Source organism: Oryctolagus cuniculus, chromosome 16 (genome assembly GCF_051225735.1).
Source record: "Oryctolagus cuniculus isolate XC-2025 breed Fujian yellow rabbit chromosome 16, ASM5122573v1, whole genome shotgun sequence".
In the NCBI taxonomy this organism is placed as follows: domain Eukaryota; kingdom Metazoa; phylum Chordata; class Mammalia; order Lagomorpha; family Leporidae; genus Oryctolagus; species Oryctolagus cuniculus.
In genome coordinates this window covers 8,305,708-8,326,036 of record NC_142882.1, presented here as the reverse complement: position 1 = coordinate 8,326,036, position 20,329 = coordinate 8,305,708, and the positions used below count along the sequence as shown (strand labels likewise).

At 51.7% G+C, this 20,329-nt stretch overlaps 1 protein-coding gene across 3 annotated transcripts in view; it reads left to right on the top strand.

Annotated features, from left to right (window-relative positions):
* The window catches only part of INSR (insulin receptor), a 139,355-nt gene that overhangs the window by 108,442 nt on the left and 10,584 nt on the right, over positions 1–20,329 (top strand). For 2 of the 3 annotated variants that reach the window (XM_017337974.4, XM_008249177.5), the window contains 8 exons: positions 701–975; positions 2,617–2,756; positions 10,195–10,354; positions 13,709–13,811; positions 14,850–14,917; positions 16,898–17,142; positions 18,055–18,165; positions 18,255–18,414. In XM_017337974.4, coding sequence (XP_017193463.3) covers positions 701–975; positions 2,617–2,756; positions 10,195–10,354; positions 13,709–13,811; positions 14,850–14,917; positions 16,898–17,142; positions 18,055–18,165; positions 18,255–18,414 — 1,262 coding nt within the window. The remainder of the gene's footprint in view (positions 1–700; positions 976–2,616; positions 2,757–10,194; positions 10,355–13,708; positions 13,812–14,849; positions 14,918–16,897; positions 17,143–18,054; positions 18,166–18,254; positions 18,415–20,329) is intronic. The other variant, XM_017337975.4, reaches the window with a different exon arrangement.

The following is a 20,329-nucleotide window of genomic DNA, read 5'->3' as shown; positions in this document are numbered from 1 at the left end:
CCTTCCTTCCTTCCTTCCTTCCTTTCAATTTTTTCACAGGCAGAGTGGACAGTGAGAGAGATAGACAGAGAGACAGGTCTTCCTTTGCCGTTGGTTCACCCTCCAATGGCTGCTGCGGCCAGTGCGCTGCGGCCGGCACACCGCGCTGATCCGATGGCAGGAGCCAGGATCCAGGTGCTTTTCCTGGTCTCCCATGGGGTGCAGGGCCCAAGCACCTGGGCCTTCCTCCACTGCACTCCCTGGCCACAGCAGAGAGCTGGCCTGGAAGAGGGGCAACCAGGACAGAATCCGGTGCCCTGACCGGGACCAGAACCCGGTGTGCCGGCGCCGCAAGGCGGAGGATTAGCCTAGTGAGCCGTGGCGCCGGCCAGCCAGGTGCTTTCAAGCTTGGGCATCTTCGTCTTCCCCTTTACCCTGAGCGGCCCCTTCTCCAAATGGTGACCCTGAAATCAAGCATGCCGAGCGGGATACTGGTGTGTTCCTGTCGTTGATGGCCCGGGTGCCACCCAGCAACCTCCTGGGGAGGACCCGGCTGGGGGCATTTGCAGAGCTGCCCTGAGGGGCCGATGATTCCTGCCTTCTAATCCATCTGCTCCTGCAGCCTTTCTCTTCAATTTGCTTTGCATTCCTGAGCATCATCTGCCCGTCATGCTGATGGGTGCGTGACCACACGTGTCCTGTTTGTCCCCGCCCCATGCAGGCCGTCGCGGAAACGCAGGTCCCTTGGTGAGGTCAGCAATGTGACAGCGGCCGCACCCACAGTCCCAGGATTCTCCAACACGACGTCCACCAGCGTGCCCGTGAGCCCAGAGGTGCACAGGCCCTTCGAGAAGGTGGTGAACAAAGAGTCACTGGTCATCTCCGGCCTGCGCCACTTCACCGGCTACCGCATCGAGCTGCAGGCCTGCAACCAGGACACGCCCGAGGAGAGGTGCAGCGTGGCTGCCTACGTCAGTGCACGGACCATGCCTGAAGGTGGGCCTGCTCTCCAGGGGGCAGCACCTCGGGGGCAAGGACAGCCCTTCTGCACTCTAGCCAGTGCTCTTGACATGTATTTGCCTTTATTCATCTTTTGAAAAAATTATTCATCGATTTGAGAGACAGAGAGACAGACATGGAGCTCCTGCTAGCTGTCTCCAAATGGCTGCAATAGCTGATGGGAAACACTGAAGTCCAGGGCTGCTAAGCCATCGTGTGCTACACGCCCATCCCGTACCGGAGTGCCAGATTGAGTCCTGGCTACTCCCCTTCTAATCCAGCTCCCTGTTGATGCGCCTGGGAAAGCAGTGGAGGATGGCCCAAGTGTTTGAGCCCCTTCCACCCACCTGGAGACCTGGATGGAGTTCCTGGCTCCTGGCTTTGGTCTGGCCCAGCCCTGGCCATTACAGCCATTTGGGGAGTAAACCAGCAGGTGGAAAATCTCTGTCTCTCCCTGTCCCCTTTCATATAAAAATATCTTAAAAAAAATGAAATTCATGCACAGTATTTTTATACTATGTATTTACATGAGCTTTTTTTTTTTTTTTTTTTTTTTTTTTTTTTTGGACAGTCAGAGTGGACAGTGAGAGAGAGAGACAGAGAGAAAGGTCTTCCTTTTGCCGTTGGTTCACCCTCCAATGGCCGCCGCGGCTGCCGCGCTGCGGCCGGCGCACCGCGCTGATCCGATGGCAGGAGCCAGGAGCCAGGTGCTTTTTCCTGGTCTCCCATGGGGTGCAGGGCCCAAGCACTTGGGCCATCCTCCACTGCACTCTCTGGCCACAGCAGAGAGCTGGCCTGGAAGAGGGGCAACCGGGACAGAATCTGGCGCCCCGACCGGGACTAGAACCCGGTGTGCCGGCGCCGCTAGGCGGAGGATTAGCCTAGTGAGCCGCGGCACCGGCCTTACATGAGCTTTTTGAAGACCCCTACATATGCATGCGTTTCAAATTCTTTTGTTTCAAAATGAACTTACTTACCTTTCAATTCTATTCCTCATGAACTTTTGGGAGTGTCCTCTTGCAGTAAGCTCTCCATCTTGGTGGGCTCCACATCCATAGATTCAGCTAAAAATTACAGATCAATATTCTTCAGAAAACATTGCATCTGTTCTGATCAGGTGCAGAATGAACAAGTATGAGCTGTTATTCCCTAATGATCAGCCTAACAACAATTCATGAAACAAGTCATCTACTTTGGGATGCTTTAAAGAGTACAGCAGTGATGTGTAGGTTTTGTGCACTGCTACGCTATTTTACCTAAGGGACCTCTGCATTCATAGAATTTGGCAATCCTGAGGGGTCTTGGAACCAGTCCCTCAGGAATCCTGATGATAATCGTACCAGACTTACTTGTGGGTGTTACTGGTGGCACAAGTTGGGGGAAGGAGAGTGTCCATGGGAACTCTCTGTGCTGTTTTGTGACTTGTTGTGAATTTGAAATAACTTCAAAATACAAGGTCTAGGAAAAAGATAACCCATTTAATCTTAAATCCCATGAGATGAGTTTTACGTGTCCCTTCTTGGATGAGGAAAATGAGACATGGGAAAATTACATAACCAGCAAGGTTGCTTGGCTGGTGGCAGAGGTGGGGTTCGATCCAAGACTAACATCCTTGCCTCTCACTGCTGCTCCTTCCAGCCAAGGCTGATGACATCGTCGGCCCCGTGACGCATGAGATCTTTGAGAACAACGTGGTCCATTTGATGTGGCAAGAGCCGAAGGACCCCAACGGTCTGATAGTGCTGTACGAAGTGAGCTATCGGCGATATGGTGATGAGGTAAGGGCACGACGCTTGAGCGTGTGGCTTCACCTTTGTGCTTGGTACCCCTTCTCCCTCTTGTGTTCCGGCCCACATACTTCGGTCTGGAGATCCTGCATCTTTAGGATTTGACGTCTTGAGATACAGCCCTCCAAGGAGGTGACTCAGAAATCCAACACAGGAACTTTGATTTCTTTCCTCAGTTTCTCCCACTGCTCTTCAGCCCTGTTCTCCACGTTGGCTGGTGGGTGCCTGCACCTGTGTCCCTGGTGACATGGCAAGGAACTCATTTCACTTGAGAGACTGGGAAGGACTCACTTAAAACCTTAATATGTGACTTAATTATTATTATTATTATTATTATTATGTTTTTAAGGATTTATTTTATTTATTTGAAAGAGTTACAGAAAGAATTAGAGACAGAGAGAGATCTTCCATCTGTTGGTTCAATCCCCAGATGGCTGCAATGGTCAAACTGAGCTGATCTGAAGCCAGGGGCGAGGAGTTTCTTTGGGGTCTCCCACGTGAAGGCAGGGGCCCAAGGTCTTGGGACATCCTTTGCTGCTTTCCCAATTGCATTAGCAGGGAGCTGGATTGGACATGGAGCAGCCAGGACTTGAACAGGTGCCCATATGGGATAACAGGTGCTGCAGGCTAGGGCTTTAACCCACTGTGCCACAGCACCAGCCCTTATATATAAATATATATATATATGTATATATATATCATAAAATTTACTTGATGTACAATATTGGTACTTACTGATGGGGTGCAGTACTACAATTCAACATGTCAACGCTACATGGAGGCAGGATAGTTAGCAATTCTGTATCCTCAAATATTGGCATTTCTATGGGAAACTTGAGATTGTTCTCTGGATATTTTGAAATGTGCAGTTAGTCATTCTAAAGTGCAGTCAGCCTGCCGTGCTGTAGAACATTAGAACTGGGGGCTGGTGTGTGGCACAGTGGTTAAGCTGCGACTTGGGGTGTCTCCATTGCATCCTATATCAGAGGGCCTGGCTCTGAGTCCTGGCCCCACTTCCATGAGAGGTGGTGATTTCAAGTGGTGAGGTCCTCACCACCCATATACAAGGCCTGGAGCCCCTGGCTCCTGCCTTGGCCTGGCCCAGCCCTGGCTGTTGCAGACATTTGGGGAGTGAACCAGCAGTGGAAGATCCCTGTCTGTGTGTTTATCTCTCTGTCTGCCTTACCAAGAAAATGAAAATAAAAAATAAACAGAACTACTCCCTCACCCCCACCATATTCTGATGCCCATTATCTACTCTCATTCAAATTTCTCCCTCAAAAGATGAATGGATTTTTAAAAATTGTCTATTTATGCAATGGACTGTTACTCCTTGGTTTAAAAGAAGGATGAAATCCTGTTGTTTGCAGCTACGTGAAACTGGAGGACTTATGTGAAGTGACATAAACCAGGCACAGAGGGGGCCGGCGCCGTGGCTCACTTGGTTAATCTTCCGCCTGCAGCACCGGCATCCCATATGGGCACTGGGTTCTAGTCCCGGTTGCTCCTCTTCCAGTCCAGCTCTCTGCTGTGGCCCGGGAAGGCAGTGGAAGATGGCCTAAGTGCTTGGACGCCTGCACCCGCATGGGAGACCAGGAGGAAGCACCTAGCTCCTGGCTTCGGATCAGCATAGCTCCAGCCGTGGCAGCCATTTTGGGGGTGAACCAATTGAAGGAAGACCTTTCTCTCTCTCTCTTTCACTGTCTAACTCTATCTGTCAAAACAATAATAATAATAATAAAAAACAAGAAACCAGGCACAGAAAGACAAACACTGCTATTCTGGCTCATTGGTGGAAGCTAAGAAAGTGAGGCCCAGGGAAGTGAGTAGAATGGAGGCCGCCGGAAGCCAGGAAGCGGAGAGGAGAGGGCTAAGTGGCGTCTTTGTTAAGTCCTTCCTGAAGTAGCAGATGCTGTGCAGGTTGGTGGGTGCCCACAGAGGCACAGAAGCAGAGGCCAGTGCACGAAACCAGAGCAGTAGCTAGGCTCTGCACTCGTGGTCAGCACTTGGCGCACAGTGGCTCGTCCAGGGTGTTTGTCACCTTCAAGGTGCTATGAGAGACCACATGACTTTTAGAGACCCTTAAGAAAGAAAAAGGTGCCTTCAGTCTCCCTTGGCTGCCATCCTTCCCCCGTCTCCTGCCCTCTCAGCCACTGGCAGTCTAGTACACAACATGTACTCAATATTTGCAGCATTGGAAAAGCAATTATGCGGCATTGTGGCATGGTGGGTAAAGCCGCCGCCTGCAATGCCAGCATCCCTCAGCCAGCCGGTTTGAGTCCCAGCCAGTCCCAGCCACTTCCAATCCAGCTCCCTGCTAATGTCCTGGGAAAAGCAGCTGAAGGTGGTCCAAGTGCTTAGGCCCCTGTGCCTTTCAAATAAATAAATAAATATTTTTTTTTAAAGATTTATTTATTTACTTTAAAGGCAGAGTTATAGAGTGGCAGACACACACACACACACACACAGAGAGAGAGAGAGAGAGAGAGAGAGAGAGAGAGATCTTCCATCCTATGGTTCACTCCCCAGATGACCACAATGGTTCAAGCTGTGCCAATCTGAAGCCAGGAGCCAGAAGTCTCCTCTGGGTCTCCCATGTGTGCGCAGGGGCCCAAGGATTTGAGCCATTTTCTACTGCTTTCCCAGGCCATAGCAGAGAGGTGGATTGGAAGTGGAGCAGCCGGGACTGGAACCAGTGCCCATATGGGATGCTGGCACTGCAGGCGGCAGTTTTACCTGCTAGACCACAGCACCAGTCCCTGTTTTTTTTGCTTCCTAAGTGCCTACAGTTTTAAGACAAGACATGCCTAAAGTTTGCAGAACAAGCTAATGTTTTCATCTCATCCTGTGCTGTGCACGGACTCCATTCCTTGAGAGAACTTCAGGGAAAACATCCCAGGGATGCAGCCCTCACTTCCCCTGTGTTGCCATGTGTGTGCCTGCTGTGTATTGAGGCCTGTGCATCTAAGGAAGATGGGAACGTGCGGCCAACGCGTAGTAGGGCAACTTGTTGTAACCGAGCAGCTGTAGATCTGGAAATAACTTCAGGTACAGCAATTGCTTTTTTTTTTTTTTTAAAGATTTATTTGAAAGGCAGGAAGAGAGAGAGAGAGAGAGAGAGAGAGAGAGGAGTTCCGATCTTCCACCTGTTGGTTCACTCCCCAAAGGGCTGATATGGCTGGTGCTGAGCCAGGCCAAAGCCAGGAACCTGGACTCCATCCAGATCTCATATATGTGGATGGCAGGAGCTCAGCTGCTTGGGCCTTCCTTTGCTGCTTTTCCTAAGCATATTAGCAGGGAGAGCTCGGTACTTGAGCTGGCCCTCTGATACGGGATGCTGGCGTCGCAGGTGGAGGCCTCACCCACTGCGCCATGACTCCAGCCGCTCTGATTGTCTTCTTACGAATGTGTTCACAGACATCATTTATTTACAACATTTTCCTTAATTGCCTAGTGTCTCCTTGACAAAGAAAAGCATAATGCAAACCTTTCCTAAAAGGTGTTATTTATAATGTATACTGGCGGGACACAGTTGTTCCCCCTTATCCTCAAGGGATACAGTCCAAGACTCCCAGTGGGTACCTGAAGCCACAGAGAGTACTCAACTCTATTTTAAAAAGTTCCTTGAAAAATAGAATTAAAAGTTAAGTGTATCTTGGTGCCAAATATTTTAGAAGCATGCATATCTACTCATAATATGCATTTTCCATAAAAGTTTTTAAAAAGGTTATTCCGTTTTTGAACACTTTATTTTAGAAACATTTATTTGAAGCCCTGGCCTTGTGGCATGGCAGGTAAAGCCACCACCTGCAACACCGACATCTCATGTAGGCACTGGTTTGTGTCCCATCCAGCTCCCTGCTAATGTCCAGAGAGAAGCAGTAGATGATGGTCCAAGTGTTTGGGCCCCTGCCACCCACTTGGGAGACCCTGGCTCCTTGCTTTGGCCTGGGCCACCCAGCATCAGCCCTTGCGGCCATCTGTGGAGTGAACCAGTGGTTGGACTATCTCCACTATCTCCTCTCTCTCTCTCTTGATTTCTGAATAAATAAATATTTAAAAAATTTATTTGAAAGGTAGAGCAACAGAGACAGAGAGATCAACAGGGCAAAGCCAGGAGCTGGGAACTCCACCCAGGTCTCCCATGTGGGTGGTAGGGACCCAGGTACTTGAGCATCAGCTGTTGCTGACCAGGGTGTGCATGAGCAAGGAGCTGGATTAGAAACAGCTGGGATGTCCTGAGCCGGTTGTCTCCCCCTCGCATCCATTCTGTGGGTGCTCATATCCTTTCGCCTCAGTATCTCTTGGAGTTGGTCTTTTTTCTGCCCTTTGTATAAATGTTTCACCTGATCTGTCAGCTCATGTTTGGTGTGTGCATGCACATGCCTGCACACACGCGCGTGTGTGTGTGTGTGTGTGTGGTGTGTCTCAGCAGAGACCATTTTTTTTTTTTTTGTCAGGTTCTGGAACCTTCTGTCTTTCCTTCCTATACCCCACACCTTGAGGTGTGGGATGAGTGGCAAGGGTCAGAGAGTGCATTTCCCTTTTGTCCCGGCCAGTACCTTTGGTTTATACACTTGCTTGTTTGTCTCTCCTGAGTGACTCATGCCACTTGGAAGAACTTTGGACTAGAATTCCCAGCCTAGCCCTCACAGCCCGATTTGTTTTCTTGCTGTTATGGTCACATGATAAGCACGAGAGGCTTTTTACATGGCATTCTCTCCCCTGCCCTCCTCCCTTTAAAATTTTCCAGCCCAGTTCCCTGCAGGCTCGATCAGCTTGGAGCTGCTGGGGAAAGTTTTCTGAGTCCTGGCTCCAGGCCTGCAGGTTTCCCAGAAACCCTGGGCTCTCCTAAGAAGTTCTGGGTTTATCTTTGGTCACATGCTTATCACGGGGCGTGCGCTCCCGTGTTTATCTCCTCTCCTCCTACTCCGTGGATGTTTGGGCGGATTCCAAGTCTTCTTATGAGGAGGAAAAAAACCCCGAGAAGGTAGAACCATGGGAAGCAAAGAACCTTTGCTGTTTGTCCCCAGACAGTCAACCCATTCATCCGTCAGGTTCCAGCGAGTCAGAGGCCGGGAGGGGTGGGAAATGATTGCAATGACTTTTAAGTTTTTATTTATTTATTTTTTAAAGATTTATTTATTTGAAAGAGAGAGAGAGATCTTCCATCCTCTGGTTCACTCCCCAAATGGCCACAGCCCGCCCCAATGGCCAAGGCTAGGCCAGGATGAAGCCAGGAGCCTGCAACTGGTCTCCCACATGGGTGGCAGGGGCCCAGATGCTTTGGCCATCCTCTGCTGCTTTCTCAGGCACGTTAGCTGGGAGCTGGAGTGGAGGTGGAGGAGCAGCTGGGAGTTGAAGTGGGCTCCCATGGGGTGCTAGACCTGCAGGCAGCAGCCTGACCTGCTACAACATAATGCTGGCCTCTCTCTCTCTGTTTTAATTAAGAGACAGAGAGACAGAGAGACAGAGAGAGAGAGAGAGAGACAGAGAGATCCTACCTGCTGCTTTACTGCCCAAATGCTTGCAACAAAGCCGGGCTGAGGACTGAAGCCAGCAGCTGGAAACTGAATCAGAATCTTACACTCTGGTGGCAGGGACTCCACCACCTGAGCCATTACCGCTGCCACCCAGGGTCCACATTAGGGAAAAACTGGCATCAGGGGGATCAGGAGCCCAGGCCCTGCAGTGGAGGATGTGGACATCTCAGTGTCTTCCCACCACGTGTCTGGCACTGCTGCTGGGGCCTCGCTGAAGTGCCCCATGGTGGTGGGTGGTCCCAAGCAGAAATCTGAGACCCAGGTGGGTCTGGGTTGAAGGCTGACCTGCTGCTCCCCCATGCTGGGGGGCCTCAGGCACTGTGATGGGCGTCCTAAGCCGGGGTTGACCAGCAAGCTACGTCCCATGGGCCGCACGTGCCTGTGTTCGCCCAGCTCTGGAGCTGCATTTATGCTTTAGGATAACTGGGAGTAAACGACGAAGAGAGACTTGGGGGAGGGGGAAGGAGGCAGAATGAGGTCAGTTAACTGGTACTGCGGTAACGGTAGCTGGGGGCCCATGCCCAGTGTCCTATAGCACGGGGCTGGCTTGCTTTACAATGGTTTATTTTCTGTTTTGTAAAGAAGCAGAAGGGAGGAGTTTACAGGGTCCCAACACAAGCTTATGGTGTTTAGGGAGCTGGAAGTGCGAACCCTTCTGATCTAATCACTGCAACGGTGTGCAGTGACCGAGTAAGCCCGTGGCACCCACTAACTACGTGCAGCTATTACAGGCCACTTGGAACGATGAAAACAAACGAACGAACACAAAAGAATGCATTTGAGTGTTCTTACAGAAGGAGATGATGGCTCCGTGAGTGTCTGTACATGCTCATTAGCCTAGTTGTTTTGAAGATTTATTGTTTATTTATTTGAAAGGCAGAGTGGTACAGAGAGAGGGGTAAGACAGGGAGACAGGGATGCCCACAACAACTGGGGCTGGACCAACAGGAAGCCAGGAGCCAGCAGTTCCATCCAGGAACTACTGCCTTCCAGGGTGCGCGTTAGCAGGGAGCTGGAGTCAGGAGTGGTGCAGAGACCCAAACCCAGGTGCTGTGGTGGCCCAGGGGGCAGTTTGATGGCTTCACCAGGCGCCGGCCCCTAATTGTATCTTTTATGCCATTTCCCAGGGTTGTTAAAGTGGTCTCATAGCGCGCTAAGGCTCTAGCATTCTGGGATTCCCTGTGTTGCCTGAGTGTGGACACTGTGTGTGGAGCTCTGGCTCTTTTTTTTTTTTTTTTTTTTTTTTTTGACAGGCAGAGTGGACAGTGAGAAAGAGAGACAGAGAGAAAGGTCTTCCTTTGCTGTTGGTTCACCCTCCAATGGCCACCACGGCCGGCGCGCTGCGGCCGGCGCACCGCGCTGATCTGAAGGCAGGAGCCAGGTACTTATCCTGGTCTCCCATGGGGCGCAGGGCCCAAGTACTTGGGCCATCCTCCGCTGCACTCCCTGGCCACAGCAGAGAGCTGGCCTGGAAGAGGGGCAACTGGGACAGAATCCGGCGCCCCGACCGGGACTAGAACCCGGTGTGCCGGCACCGCAAGGTGGAGGATTAGCCTAGTGAGCCGCGGCGCTGGCCCTTTTTTTTTTTTTTTTTCCTCTGGCTCTTTTTAAAGCATTGTATTTATACATCTGAGAAAGAAGAGAGAGAGGGAGAGGGAGAGAGAGATGCCACCTACTGGTTCGCTCCCCAAATAGCCAGGGCTGGGCTGTGCCAAAGCTGGGAGCCTGGAACTCACTTAGGGTCTCCTATGTGGGTGGCAGGGGCCCCGCCATGGCTGCCTCCCAGGTGTGTGCAGAATGTCTGAGTGGGGTCCTGGCTGTGACGCACCCCCCTCGGAGCTTCCACCCTGAGCTCAGCCAACCTCCTCTGCCTTCCTTCCTCACAGGAGCTGCACCTCTGCGTCTCCCGCAAGCACTTTGCCCTGGAGCGGGGCTGCAGGCTGCGGGGGCTTTCCCCCGGAAACTACAGCGTGCGGGTGCGGGCCACCTCCCTGGCAGGCAATGGCTCCTGGACGGAAGCCACCTATTTCTACGTGACAGACTACCGTAAGTTGGTACCTTTGAGAGGCTGCTGCAGCTGGGGGGTGAAGGGGTGGCAGAACAGGGGGTCTGGGAAGCAGGGGGAGGGGACAGCGTGTCTCTCAGTCACTACACTTCTCCCCCTGCTTTGAGAGGCAGGCTCTGTCCTGAACTCCTCTACCCCAGAGGAGGAGGATTGGGGGGGGGGGGGAGGAAGAGGAGGAGGAAGGATGTGCAAAGGCAGGTGACTCAGTGTTTCCACTTCTCCCAGTGTTTGTGAGTCCTTCTGTGCTCCAGGAGCCGCCAGAGACAGCTTGGAGCAGTTTGCTATCTACTCCAGGAGGAACAGGAGGGTGGGATTGCTCAGGACAGAGCCGGCCACCCAAGGCCATGTGTTAGGCAGGAGTCAGGGACTCTCTCAGACTGACAGCCCTGGTTCAGATCCCTTCTGCATCAGTGAGCAATTCTAGGACCTTGGACAAGACCCCCTTGCTTCTGGAAGCTTCCCCAGTTCCCAGTCCATCTTCCTTTCCCTCCCTCTATCCTTCCTCCCTCCCTTCCCTCTCTCCCTCATTTCCTCTCTCCCTTCTTCATTCTTCCTTCCTTTCTGAGACAGGCAGAGAGACAGACAGACAGCTTCCATCCACTGGTTCAATCCCCAAGTGTCCACAGTGACTGGGACTGGGCCAGGCTGCAGCTGGGAGGCTGGGAGCTCCATCCAGGTCTCCCAAGGGAGTGGCAGGGACCCAAGTACTTGAGCCATCACTGCTGCCTCCCCGGGTGTGCATTGGCAGGGAGCTGAAATCGGAGTGCAGCCTGGGACTGAACCTGGGCCTTCTGGTGTGGGTGTCAGTGGGTCTTCACCAGTGTCTTAACTGCTGGGCCAGGTGGCCACCCCAGATCCCAGTCTGCCACCTGGAGCTACTCGGCGTCCCCCCCTTCTTGACGGGCGGGGAGAGGGGCAAGAGCGCCCACGTGATGCGCCTGGGGCTGGGCGCAGCGCGCTGGAGCTTTCAGAAAGCCGCTGTTGTTGAGGACCCCTGGGACCAGGCTCGGTCTCAGCTTTGCAGAGCACACTGAGCACGGGTTCATAATTACAGACAACTTGACCTTGCAAGTGTGAATGAAAACCACAAAAACAGGCTGCGTAATACTTCCCCAGCCAGTTAAAGAGAGGGGTGTGGGGCTGGGGGGGAAGAGTGAGAGTGTGTGAGAGTGTGAATCCATCCACTGGTTCACTCCCCAAATGGCCACAGTGGCTGGGGCTGGACTAGGGTGAAATCAAGAGCCAGGAACTCCATCCGGGTCTCCCATGTGGGTGACAGGGGTCCAAACACTTGGGCCATCTTCTTCTGCTTTCCCAGGTGCATTAGCAGGGAGCTGGATTGGAAGTAGAGCAGTTGGTACTCAAACCCGTCCTCATGGATTGCAAATAGCTTAACCAGACTTAACCCTTGCTGTACCACAATGCCAGCTCCTGAAGAGGAATTCTTTAGGGGAAATGCATTTTCTTTAGTCTGGTATTCTTAGCAATGAGGCTATCCACAAGGTCTTTATTATTTTTAGATTTATTTATTTATTTGAAAGTGAGAGAGAGAGAGACAGAGAGAGGTCCACTGGTTCACTCCCCAGATGGCTACAACAGCCAGGGCTGGACCATGCCAAAGCCAGGAGCCAGGAGCCAGGAGCTTCTTCCAGGTCTCTCATGTGAGTTGCAGGGGCCCAAACTCTTGGGCCATCTTCCACTGCTTTTCCAGGCCATTAGCAGGGAGCTGGATCAGAAGTGGAGGAGCCAGGGGGCTAGTACCGTGGCTTACTTGGTTAATCCTCCACCTGTGGCGCTGGCATACCATATGGGTGCCAAGTTCTGGTCCTGGCTGCTCCTCTTCTAGTCCAGCTCTCTGCTGTGGCCCGGGCGGGCAGTAGAGGATGGCCCAAGTGCTTGGGTCTCTGCACCTGCATGGCAGACCAGGAAGAAGCACCTGGCTCTTGGCTTCGGATCGGCGCAGCGCCAGCTGTAGCAGCCATTTGGGGGGTGAATCAACAGAAGGAAGACCTTTCTCTCTCTCTCGCTGTCTATGACTCTACCTGTCAAACAAATTAAAAAAAAAAAAAAAAAGAAGTAGAGGAGCCAGCACATGAAGTGGCACCCATGTGGGATGCTGGCATTGCAGGAGGTGGCTTTACCTGCTGCGTCACGGCTCTGGTCCTATCCACAAAGTTCTTTAATGGCTGGTGGGCTGATCTCCTGGTGAGGAGCGGCCAGAGCCTTTGTACAACACTTCCTGGTGAATTTTTCACCTGCTGAAGGTGATGATGGGACTGGAGTGAGGGATGTAATTTGCAGGGCCCATTGCAAAATGGAAACGCAGAGCTTCTTGCTTTTAAAGCATTGAGAGGGACTTGGCATTGTTGAGCAGTGGGTTAAGCTGTGCTCATGATGCCAGCATCCCATATGAGCACCAGTTCAAGTCCCAGCTGCTCTACTTCTGATCTAATGTATCCTTGCTAATGTATCTGGGAAGGCAGTTGAAGATGGTCCAAGTGCTTGGGCCCTTGCCACCCACACGGGAGACCCTGGTGGAGTTCCAGACTCCCAGTTTTGGCCTGGCTCAGCCCCAGCCATTGCCATTTGAGGACGGGGTGCCATTGAACCAGTAGGTGGAAGTTCTCTCTCTCTCTCTCCCTCTCTCTTTCTTCATTTCCCTCTTTGTAACTCTGCCTTTCAAATAAATGAATAAATCTTTTTAAAAAAGTATTCAGAATTTCATGGCAGCCAATGCAGAGCATAGAGCTGGGTGCAGGGTTCTTGTCTGTGAAGCTGGCCCTGTGGTCAGTGGTCTGGGGGCAGCATTAGCATTGCTTCTGGAATAGGGTTCTCTAAGCCCACTGCCTAGTCCCTCCGAGCCAGCCATGGGCTGTGTTAGGACTAGAGGTAGAGAAAGAGAGAGTCAAGGTCAAGGAGAGAAGGACCAGCATGGCCCGTGTTCCAAGTATGCATGTAATTAGATTAATTAACTTATGGATTTTTATTCGAGAGGCACAGAGAGAGAGAAGAGAGAAAAAAGAAAAAGAGGAGTGATCTCCCATCCGCTGGTTCATTCCCCAAATTATCAGTAGCTGGAAACTCAATCCAGGTCTCCCACATGGGTGGCAGGAACCCAAGTACTTGAGCCATCAGCACTGCCTCCCAGGGTGTGCATTAGCAGGGAGCTGGACTTGGGAGCAGAGCCAGGACTCGAACCCAGGTGCTCTGACATGGGGCGTGGGTGTCCCAAGCAGCGTCTTAGCTGCCACGCTTTTCAGTGCCCGCGCTGGGTGTGATTTTTCTGCTGCAAACACATTTCGATGTGGAACGTGTCTTTTCTTCTTCTGTTTCAGTAGATGTCCCATCGAATATTGCAAAAATCATCATCGGCCCCCTCATCTTCGTCTTCCTCTTCAGTGTGGTGATTGGAAGTATTTATCTATTCCTGAGAAAGAGGTGAGTGAGGCGGTGTGCCGGTGGATGGCAAACAACAGGCTCTCTGGGGAAGAGTATGCTTCACTCTAGGCATAGCCAAGCCTGTTGTAAATTTTCATTCACAGGTGATCACTACGATACAATATGCAGGGCTCGTGTTCTTAAATTCCCTCTAGTGCAGGGTGGGGAGCCTTTCTTCTGCCAAGGGCCATTTGGATATTTACAGCATCATTCATGCGCCAGACAAAATGATCGACTTACAAATGAGCCAGCTGCCAATTCATTGGATTTCCAGTCCCTCCCACAGTTGCCTGTGAAACTGCGAAAACCAGAACTGGATAAGAAAGGACTGGTGCAATGTAAATAAGTGAGATAACATAAACCACTTCAAGAGCATTGACCGTAGTGCACGTAGTATAATAGTTAGGAAGTGAAGAGTTTCACATATGTGTTACCTTTGCTTTTAAACAGAATATATTTACTTGTAAGCCTCTATAATTTAATTTTTAATGGCACTTGTCTTGAACAACTGGCTCAAGTTTCCTGGAAACTTAACAGCTAGTTATAACAGTAGTCCTGGGTGAGTGGCTTCTCCGTGTGCCTCGGACAACCATACCCAAGGGTCTTTCAAAGAAATCATGGGAAATAGGATTCAAAGATTACTTTGGTATAAAACATCTTTGAAATCCATGTATCTGGGGGGGTCTTCTAGAAGTTCATACAGGATATGCCTTGTGAAAAAATTAGGCACGGGCTGCCAGTTATTTTTGCTCCAGAGTTTACCTTTCATTCTGCTTCTCGTGAACGTTGTGAAGTAGCCCTGTGTCATAATAAAAGTCAGCGAGAGAGGGGGGTGAGCCTTCGCCTGCAGGTGCACTTAAGAAGCTGTCTGATGGGCTTTCACTCAAGGCGCCCCCATCCCTGCCGTAAACCAGCCGTATCCGGGGTTCTGTGATGTTGCTGGTGAGGGTTGCTGCTTGCCCTGGGGAGCCTTGTCACATGGAGGCGCAGACAGTCGTGAGTATCTCAAGCTGGTGTGCTTCCCGTTCCCTCTTCCAGGCAGCCGGATGGGCCACTGGGACCGCTGTACGCTTCCTCAAACCCCGAGTACCTCAGCGCCAGTGATGGTGAGGACCTTCCCCTTCCCTGGGGGTGGCCGGAACCTGGATGCTCAATCGAGCAAGTGTTGAAAGTTGATCCCAAGGACAGCTCCTTTATTCACAGAGCTTGCCCACCTGTGCTTGTCACAGAAGTCCTGTTACTGTGGACAGTCAGTTACCTGCTGCGTGGAGCCTGTTCAGACTTAGCCAGTCTGGGTTTTGTAGGCTGGGATGAGAGCGAGAGAGCCTTGTACCACAGCTGTGGAGAAGTGAAGCCAGAGACAGTGCTGAGGATCAGAGACAGAAGATCCCATTCCTGCTTGCCAGACAGGGGACTAGAGGAAGATGAAAACAGGGACAAACCACCCTGAATTTAGGAACTTGAAATAACAGCCATTTATGGGGGAGCTTCAGAAAGTTGGTGGAAAAACATCATTAAAAGTATGAGTATATTTCAGTGCAAAAAACCTTGAAATCCATGTGCAGTTTTTTTTATGATATGTATTTTCCACGTATTATGAAGCCCCATTTTTTTTGGCATCAAGATAGACTCATACCTTTTTTTTTAAAAAAAAAAGACTTATTTATTTATTTATTTGAGAGGCAGAGTTACAGAGAGGCCGAGGCAGAGAGAGAGGTCTCCCATGCACTGGTCTACTCTCCAAGTGGCCACAATGGCTGGAACTGGGCCAACCCAAAGCCAGGAGTCAAGAGTTTGGGCCATCTTTCTCAGGCCATAACAGAGAGCTAGATTGGAAGTAGAAAGGCTGGGACTAGAACCGGTGCCCATATGCGATGCTGGCACCGCAGACTGGGACTGGCATCCATAACTTTTTTTTTCAAGATTTGTTTATTTATTTGAAAGAGTTACAGAGAGGCAGAGGCAGAGAGGGGGAGAGGGAGAGGGAGGAAGGGAGGAGGGAGGGAGGGAGGAAGGGGGGGGGTCTTCCACCTGCTGATTCACTCCCCAAATGGCTGCAATGGCAGAGCTTGGCCAATCCAAATCCAGGAGCCAGGAGCTTCTTCCAGGTCTCCCATGTGGACTTGGGCCATCTTCTTCTGCCTTCCCAGGTCATAGCAGAGAGTTGGATTGGAAGTAGAGCAGCCAGGCCTTGAACCAGTGCCCATATGGGATGCCAGCACTGCAGGCAGTGGCTTTACCTACTACACCACAGTGCCAGCCCCTAGCCCCCCTAAAACTTTTAATTCTATTCTTTCCCACCAACTTTTTGAAGGACCTTCAGAGGGGCTGACAATTTTGTGGGCTGTCTACTTGGGCTGAGCTCAGCTGGGTGGTTCTTCTGGTCCCACCCAGGTTCACTCACATGGCTGCATTCTGCCTGTTTTCAGCTGGTGCAAAGTGGTCTTGGATGGCCTTCTGGGTGTTTCTGGGGGCTCATAGGCTGTGTGGGCCTGATGGGAGGTGGCTGAGCCTTGTTTTTTCCCTGCACTGTCTTAGACTCTGGCTGGGCTTCATTCCATGCTGTGCTCTGATGGTTCCTAGGGCAAGGGAGAGTAAGCTCCAAGGTCCGCTCAAATCCCTGCTTGGAATGTGCTTGCTGATTTGCATCCACCAGAGCAAACCACAAGGGCATTCCCAGGGCCAGGGCATAGGGAGACATAGGCTCTACCTCTTCACAGGAAGCACTGCTAAGCACTGCAACCATGTTTTGGTCAATGAGTTTCGACTTGGACCCCATGTCTTTGGCACCTTGCAGAAATAACAGCCAAAGAGAGGAAATAGAGTCATTCAGTAGTGGGGAATCTGGTATCAGACAGGAGGGACTCAGCCCTTTTAGCCCCTTCCCCAGCCTCCGTTGCCCTCCATGGGGGCCAGTGCCTGCCCTGTTCTTGGCTGTATGCCCAGTGCCTGGCATAGTTCTTAAATTCTAGAAGTTATTGGATGACCACTTTTGGGGTGCTCCACAGGAGAGGGCTCTGGGTGGGAGGTGGCCGGGGGCCTCTGAGGGATGGACCCTCAGTGCTGTGTAGCTAATTGAGAAGTAGTGTTTCCCTGTTCTGTGTACGTTCCGGATGAATGGGAGGTGCCTCGGGAGAAGATCACCCTCCTGCGGGAGCTGGGCCAGGGCTCCTTTGGCATGGTGTATGAGGGCAACGCCAAGGACATCATCAAGGGGGAGGCCGAGACCCGCGTGGCTGTGAAGACTGTCAATGAGTCGGCCAGTCTCCGGGAGCGGATTGAGTTCCTCAATGAGGCCTCCGTCATGAAGGGCTTCACCTGCCATCATGTGGTGAGTCTGGCTGGGATGGGATGGGCATTTCTTTTTATGTCGTTTCCCTCACCCAACCTCTTCCTGCTGCACAGAGCCACAGGGGACACTGGATGCAGTCTCCTGTACAGCGCTCACCCTATGAGCCTCTCCTGTCCTAAAGATGTGTGTGTGTGGGGGGGTGCTCCCTTCTCCATCCCATTCTATCCCACCTTGCCTGAACCAGACTCCATTATATCCGATCAATTTTTAGAATCTTCTATTGCTTCCTGGACTCTTCTGTCACTTTCTGGAACCTTCCATCACTTTCCAGAATTTTCCATCTCTTCCTGCCTCCTTGTAATCCTGAACCACACAGAAGTCCACTATACCCCACCTGCACTAGTTCTGGCCCCCTACCCCCTAAATCTAGCACAAATTCCTCCTGCTTTTCTGATCCCCCAGTGGTCTCTGTTTCTCTTTGGGCCTCATCTCTTTACCATGTACCTGCGTGCCAGGCACCTAAATCCCTGTTCTTGCCTCTGAGATGCAGTAGATGTCTGCGTTCAGGGGGCCTCAACTGTAGCAGGCAGAGACAGATCCCAGATCTGCTGTGTTAATTATGTTGGGAGGAAACACCATGGAGAATGGAACAGAGAGGAGGGTGGGAAGGGCGTATCTGAGCCGTGTGGGTGTGGGAGAGTGAGCAGAGTCAGATGGTGCAGCTAATGCAAAGGCCTGCAGGTAGGAGCAGGAATCAGGGAGATGGTATTTGCCTTGGAATGGCCCTGTGTGTGGGCAGGTGTGCTTTTTCCTCCAGACCAGAGCTGCCCATACTCCCTCCAGGCACAGGGCACTGTGCATGGTGGAGACACTAGACAGAGTGCCGATGGGGAGTACAGACCATCCACAAGCTCACAAGCTCTCACCCAGAACCTCATGCTTGCTCTGCAGGTCCGCCTCCTGGGGGTGGTGTCCAAGGGCCAGCCCACGCTGGTGGTGATGGAGTTGATGGCTCACGGAGACTTGAAGAGCTACCTTCGTTCTCTGCGGCCCGAGGCTGAGGTGAGGCTGCCTCTAGGTCCCTGGTGGGGCACCTGCTCCCGGAGGCAGGTCCCAGCATCTCTGAACCCCACCCCATGTTTCGGCTTCAGAACAACCCGGGTCGCCCTCCCCCTACCCTCCAAGAGATGATACAGATGGCGGCGGAGATCGCGGACGGCATGGCGTACCTGAACGCCAAGAAGTTCGTGCACCGGGACCTGGCAGCCCGGAACTGCATGGTTGCCCACGATTTTACCGTCAAAATCGGAGGTTCGTCCCTGAACCTTGCTTTCTGCTTTGAAATGTGTGGCCCAGGCCAGCTTTGGTTTTGGAAGGAAGTTTTCCAAAATGAGTTGCTAAATTGTTTTCAGTTGTGTCAAGGGTTGGGCTTTGGGGTAGGTGGGTGGTAGGGTGGGGGTGGGGGTCTGGTCCTGTAATTTTTTAAAAGAAGGATTTATTTGTTTGAAAGGCTGAGAGAGAGAAAGAGAGAAATCTCCTATCCTACTGGTCCAGTGCTGGGCCAGGCTGAAGCCAGGACCCAAACAGTACTTTAACTGCATTTCACTGATAAACTCACTCACCCCTTCAGTTCTATAAAGATACACGAGTCCTTCAGACAGTTTGTGGAAAATGGGATTAAAAAATGGTTTATTTTGGTACAAAAACTTTTGAAATTCATTCATGGCTTTTTTTCCTAATACACATTTTTCGCAAACATTTTGAAGACCACTGGTAGGCACAGATTTCAGATTTCTATTTGCCAAGCAAACACCTTTTAATTCCAATTTTCTTCAGACTTTCTCAAATACTTTCGTATGTCTGCAGTAAGTGCTAAACACGCACTCGATTTGTCTACTCTTACGAGGCTTGCAGTCTTTTCTTGAATACAAATTCAAAAACTTTATTTTTCTTATGAGAGAGAGAGAGAGAAAGAGAGAGAGAGAGAGAGAAAACTCATACTCCCATCTCCTGGGTCACTCCTCAAGTGCCCAAAGTAGCCAGGACTGAACCAGGCTGAAGCCCGCAGCTGGGAACTCTGTCCAGTCTCCCGTGAGGGTGACAAGGACCCAAACACTCGAGTCATCACCTGCTGCCTCTCGGGGTGCACACGAGCAGGAAGCTGGAGCCTGGAGCAGAGCCGGGAGTTGGCTTTAGGACCCCAGTATGACTTGCATGTGTACCAGGTAGCCTCTTTACTGCAGCACCAAGCCCCAGCCCCGGCTTGCAGTCTGTGTACTTGAAGAATGGGCCTGTGTGGCCAGGTGGAGTCGAATTCACTGCAGCAGGTGGCAAGTCCGGTCTGTCTGTTGCCCTGGCCGCGTTTCAGGTGGTCCACTGCTGCCCGAGCCTAGTGGCTGCCATGTTGGTCAGCATGGAGGTAGACCCTGCGCAATCCCACAGGCGGTTATCTGGGATAGGGCTTCTCCAGCAGAACCACAGAGGGGTTCGTACTTTTATCAGCTGGGGAAGATCGCTGAAGATGAATGGGTCCGTGACAGAGCCGGTAGAGGGCAGGTCAGGAAGGGACCCCTCTCTGTAAGGAGGCAGCATTTTATCCGAGACGGGCAGGATGAGGAGCTGACCTTGTGGTGTATTGAGTTAAGCTGCGGCTTGTGAGGCCAGCATCCCGTATCAGAGTGCCAGTTTGAGTCCTGTCTGCTTTAGTTCTGATCTGGCTCCCTGCTAATGCATCTGGGAAAGCAAAAGTTGGTGGTTCAAGTAGTTGGGCCCCGCCTCCCACATGGGAGGCTCAGATAGGGTTCCAGGCTCTTGGCTTTGGCCTGGACCAGCCCTGGCTGTTGTGGCCATTTAGGGGAGTGAATGAGCAAATAGAAGGTCTCTCTCTCTCTCTCTGTCTCTCTGTCACTATACCTTGCAAATCAATCAATCTTTAAAAAAAAAAAAAAAACTGGCAGGATGAGTGAGAGTACCCCTGGGGGAGGGTACAGCACGTGCAGGGGTCCTGAGGCTGGGGAGAGAATGAGTGTCGAGGGGACCAGGGCAGCACAAGAAGTGAGGTTGAGAAGGCAGGAACTAGACCCATCAGGGCCTTGGGAGTTCAGGCAGGACCTTTCGATGTTGCCCTGTGCAGCCTATGAGAAGCAGGAGGAGGCGCCGTGCTGTGTAAGGTGCTGAATGCTTCTCCTTCCTTAGCAATGGGAGGGGACAGGGTCCTCTGGAGGTA